Consider the following 3,925-nt stretch of genomic DNA (forward strand, 5'->3'; position numbering starts at 1 on the left):
ATATGTATGCTCTTCAAATTACTAATGTATCATATCATATTAACAAAAACTACTAAATTTAATAATATTCATCCAAGGTAATCGATATTAGTTTTAGACAATACTCAGAATGGAAGATCGAAGGCTTGGCCTTACTTAGTCAGGGAAGTCAATAAACTATAGGATTGAATGTTAGTAAATAGGAATTAAGATTTCCTATTTCATATTTTTTACTACATAGGTATTTGACTTAGCAAAAGAGAACTACAAAGTAGTCTCCTAGTGAGAATATCAGGGGTTCTAGACATGGGAAGTTTTTTAATGGTAAGGGGAGTATACAGCATAATTCAAGTCAATATATAGATCATAGAACCACTTCCATTTCCCTATTATTACATAAGAAAATATTCTCATACCAATTGTAGACTTCGATTAGCCCTCTTCTTTAGATTCAAAATACTTCCATGTATCTTCTCTGTAACAATACTAGGGTATTTAGATACTATGAAAAAATTAGAGTGTTGAATTTGAATTGCCAAATACATGTAATCTTTTGGACCGCTATGCCATATGTGTCTTCCCAACAATTAACCCAAAGAGAAATAAGTACCTTGCAACTATTTAGGAAAGGCCTCTGATGGGAAAGACTCTCAAATGAGATCTCCAAAATCAAATTTCATTGACCCTTCGTTAGACAGATGAGTAGGAAGAAGCATATCCTTGGAGTCTTAATCGCTAAACATCATGGGGTTCTCCTTAATGCATATTGTCGATGCTTGAGTTTGTATATGTGTCATTATTTTGATTCTCTACACAACTTGTAGAAGTCCATTCACATGTGTCTTTGTGGCTCTCTATCAACTATCATATAATCCTAATTGTAGGTTGTCATATGGCCTCTTAACACTTGTCATATTCATGATTTTATAGACATCAATTTACTTTTATATTTTTAATTAATGTTAGGGGATTTAAAAAATATGATTTGAAACTTAATTTAATTTAATATATAGAGAGATCTTTTTTAAGGTGCTTATTACATCTTAGCACAACATAAAAATTGATCTAGTTCCATACATAATCTGAAATCCAAATAATAAAATAATAAAACTCACTCAACTTGTGCTAAGTGACTTAAGATCCTGCACAAAATAATCCAAACCACGAAAAATGGGCAGAGTTTGCAAGAAATTTTACAAAAACATATCATAGAAGATATTTTTAGAAAGAAACAATTCATAACCTAGTTAAATTGGTCTAATTGTTGATTAGCTAAGTTGATTACAAATTCTTGTAGAACTATCATCAAATTAGGTAAATGCCATAATCAAGAGGCTCATTCCCTTATAGAAGCCTACAGCACAGTGACATTACCTCCAAAACATGCAAAGGATGTTGAAGTGGTTTGAAACCTTGAAACACTCTTATAAGTAATATAAAAGAAAATGCAGATGCCATACATGACAAATTGTACAACTTCTAGTCCTAATATTTGGACTGTAAATTCTCAAAGACACTTGCAAGTGATTCCAATGTCATAGCACCTACTGTAACATTGTCTTGGACTATATTTAGTGGCTCACATAATATCCTCTATGTTGTCTAGTTGTTGTTTTCATCATGCAATCTCTTTCTAAAGCCACTCCTTCTGGTATATTCCCATAAACTCTCTCTCGTGCCTTAAATTTTGATTATCAAACTTATGAATATTTGCCTCTACTATATCTAAAATCAACTTCACATTGTGTTGTAACTCTAGCATAGGTGTTTGATCATCAATAGCTCTCATTTCAGCATTCAAGTTTTCAAGATTGGTCAACACCCTTGACACTTGTGGACCTCTCATGTCAAGCACTTTCTGTACTATTTCAACACCATGTTCTTTCTTCTGAGCTAACAGTTTGTCAGGTGCATTTTCTTGTAAAACGTTAATTTTCTTGAAAAATTCACTGAGGCATAAATGTTGTCACAAATACAGCGACTCTGATCTTCTCTAGGAAATTTTCCATTATTGAGCTCAAAGTCATGCCTCCAACACTGTGACCCACCAATATTACCTGCACCCAACAAATTAAAACCAGATGGAAGTGAAATAGATCGTTTATTAAGAGGGAAAAAGAAGTGGTGTAGAGATCATACTTTTTGGTGGGGAGAAAGAAAGTTAAACAACCCAATAAATGGCTGATTTATGTCAAGTCGTGTTTGAATTTGATGGGCATCCATTGGGTGAATTCCACAAGAAGCAAGATCTATTGCAATGGCATCATGGCCTACCTTTCTTAGGAGAGGGAGAAGTTTGTACCAACACCAAGCTCCATGACATCCTCCATGAACCAACACAAAGTGTGTCTTTTCCCCTGCCACTACCTTTGCCTCCAGCATTGATTTTCTTTAATGAATTAACTCTTTCACAAGAGTTGATATAAGCAAAGGGAGAACAAACACAATAGATATTTGACATCATGCCATGTTATGTAAATAGAAGAAAAAGATGAATCGCATCCATTTCACAAGTAAGTCAAAGAAAGTAGAAAATAAAGGTTATTTGCATCACAACTTGATTGAAAATAATGACCACTAACATGTGTCATCATTTTTTAAAAGAGAGACCATTAAAGGGAAAGGGAACAAATACAATGGATATATTACAACATTTCATATGAATTGAAGAAAAAGTCTTGAATGATGAGATATATCCAGATCACATGATCAAGTAAATCAAGAAATCAAAGATCATTTGCATTAAGAGTATTGACTACCAACAAGACTTATTATGGATACATCACATCATCTCACATTTCTTCATATTGAACATAGAAATTACATTCAAAACTAACAACTTCAATGTTGTTTGAAATAACCATCTACTACCAACATGTGTCATCAATAGTTGATTATAAGAAAAGATGAACACATAATAGATATATCATATCATATGACATGAATTAAAGGGATAAAAATTGAATGATGAAACATATCTATATGGAATCAAACAAATCAAAGATTACTAGCATTACAATTTGATTCCAAAATCATTGTGGCTATATCACACAATCTCACATTTCACTAATCTTTGTTGACCATAGAAATTGCAATCAATATCAACAATTTTATTGATTCTTTATATAAACGTGGACACTAACAATTTTTAACTAGAATTGTCTATTTTCTTTTGAAGATCACAATCAAATTGATAAGGAATTATTCTAATATGAGATTTTCATGAACATAACCCCTATTCAAAGATTTGTTATAGACCAATATGTTGATGGCACTTTAAATTCATCTTCATTAATTTTGAAAATCCTTAAACTCTTTATAAGCGAAAACAATAGCTCTATATTATTAAGAACTTAAGAGTACATGAAATTAGTTATTTAATAGCTATGGATACCCTTTCCAAACAACATGTTCATATATTCTTTGGATGTTAGTTTTATTATTTTTTAGTAGAGATTAAAAAATATCTTTACATACAATTATAGATGAGGAAAGCCCATTTTCACACATTCTTCACTCTATCTGATAGAATCTTACTGAATCATAAAATCTATTGGAAGTACTAGGCAGTAAAGCATATACTTAAGAAACTTATCAAGAAACATGGTTATATAGAACAAACAGTTATGTCCTCTTGTACATACACATCTCACCCGCCTGCCTGAACAAAGTCCTTAAATGTAAGATGTCTATTTAACCAAGTCAACACTCAGAATAAAGTGGATAGGTGAATACCCTCTGATGCTCTATAAAGACAATTACACCAAAATTAAACAACATGCAAAGGCAAAGAATGGCCATGAAAACCTCTGCAAACACCAAACAACTATATTACTTTGTTTATATATCATTGGTTATCTATTTATCTAGTTTTCTGGAAGTGAGAACATCAAACCGAGGACTTGATTGAGAAAAGTATCAAAGAAAGCTCTAAACTACTTTCAAA

The 3,925-nt window shown here is 31.9% G+C and overlaps 1 protein-coding gene across 1 annotated transcript; it reads right to left on the reverse strand.

The window, feature by feature from the left end:
• Positions 1-1,925: 1,925 nt before the first annotated feature.
• LOC149573176 (methylesterase 8-like) lies at positions 1,926-2,361 on the reverse strand. The gene is made up of 2 exons (XM_089815920.1): positions 2,119-2,361; positions 1,926-2,036 (listed from the first exon to the last, which is right to left on the reverse strand). The coding sequence occupies exons 1-2, from the start codon at positions 2,359-2,361 to the stop codon at positions 1,926-1,928; spliced, it is 354 nt and encodes a 117-aa protein (XP_089672046.1).
• Positions 2,362-3,925: the final 1,564 nt, after the last annotated feature.

The sequence above is a fragment of the Cupressus sempervirens genome, chromosome 2 (genome assembly GCF_028749045.1).
Source record: "Cupressus sempervirens isolate cs-2001-9-10 chromosome 2, ASM2874904v1, whole genome shotgun sequence".
Lineage (NCBI taxonomy): Eukaryota > Viridiplantae > Streptophyta > Pinopsida > Cupressales > Cupressaceae > Cupressus > Cupressus sempervirens.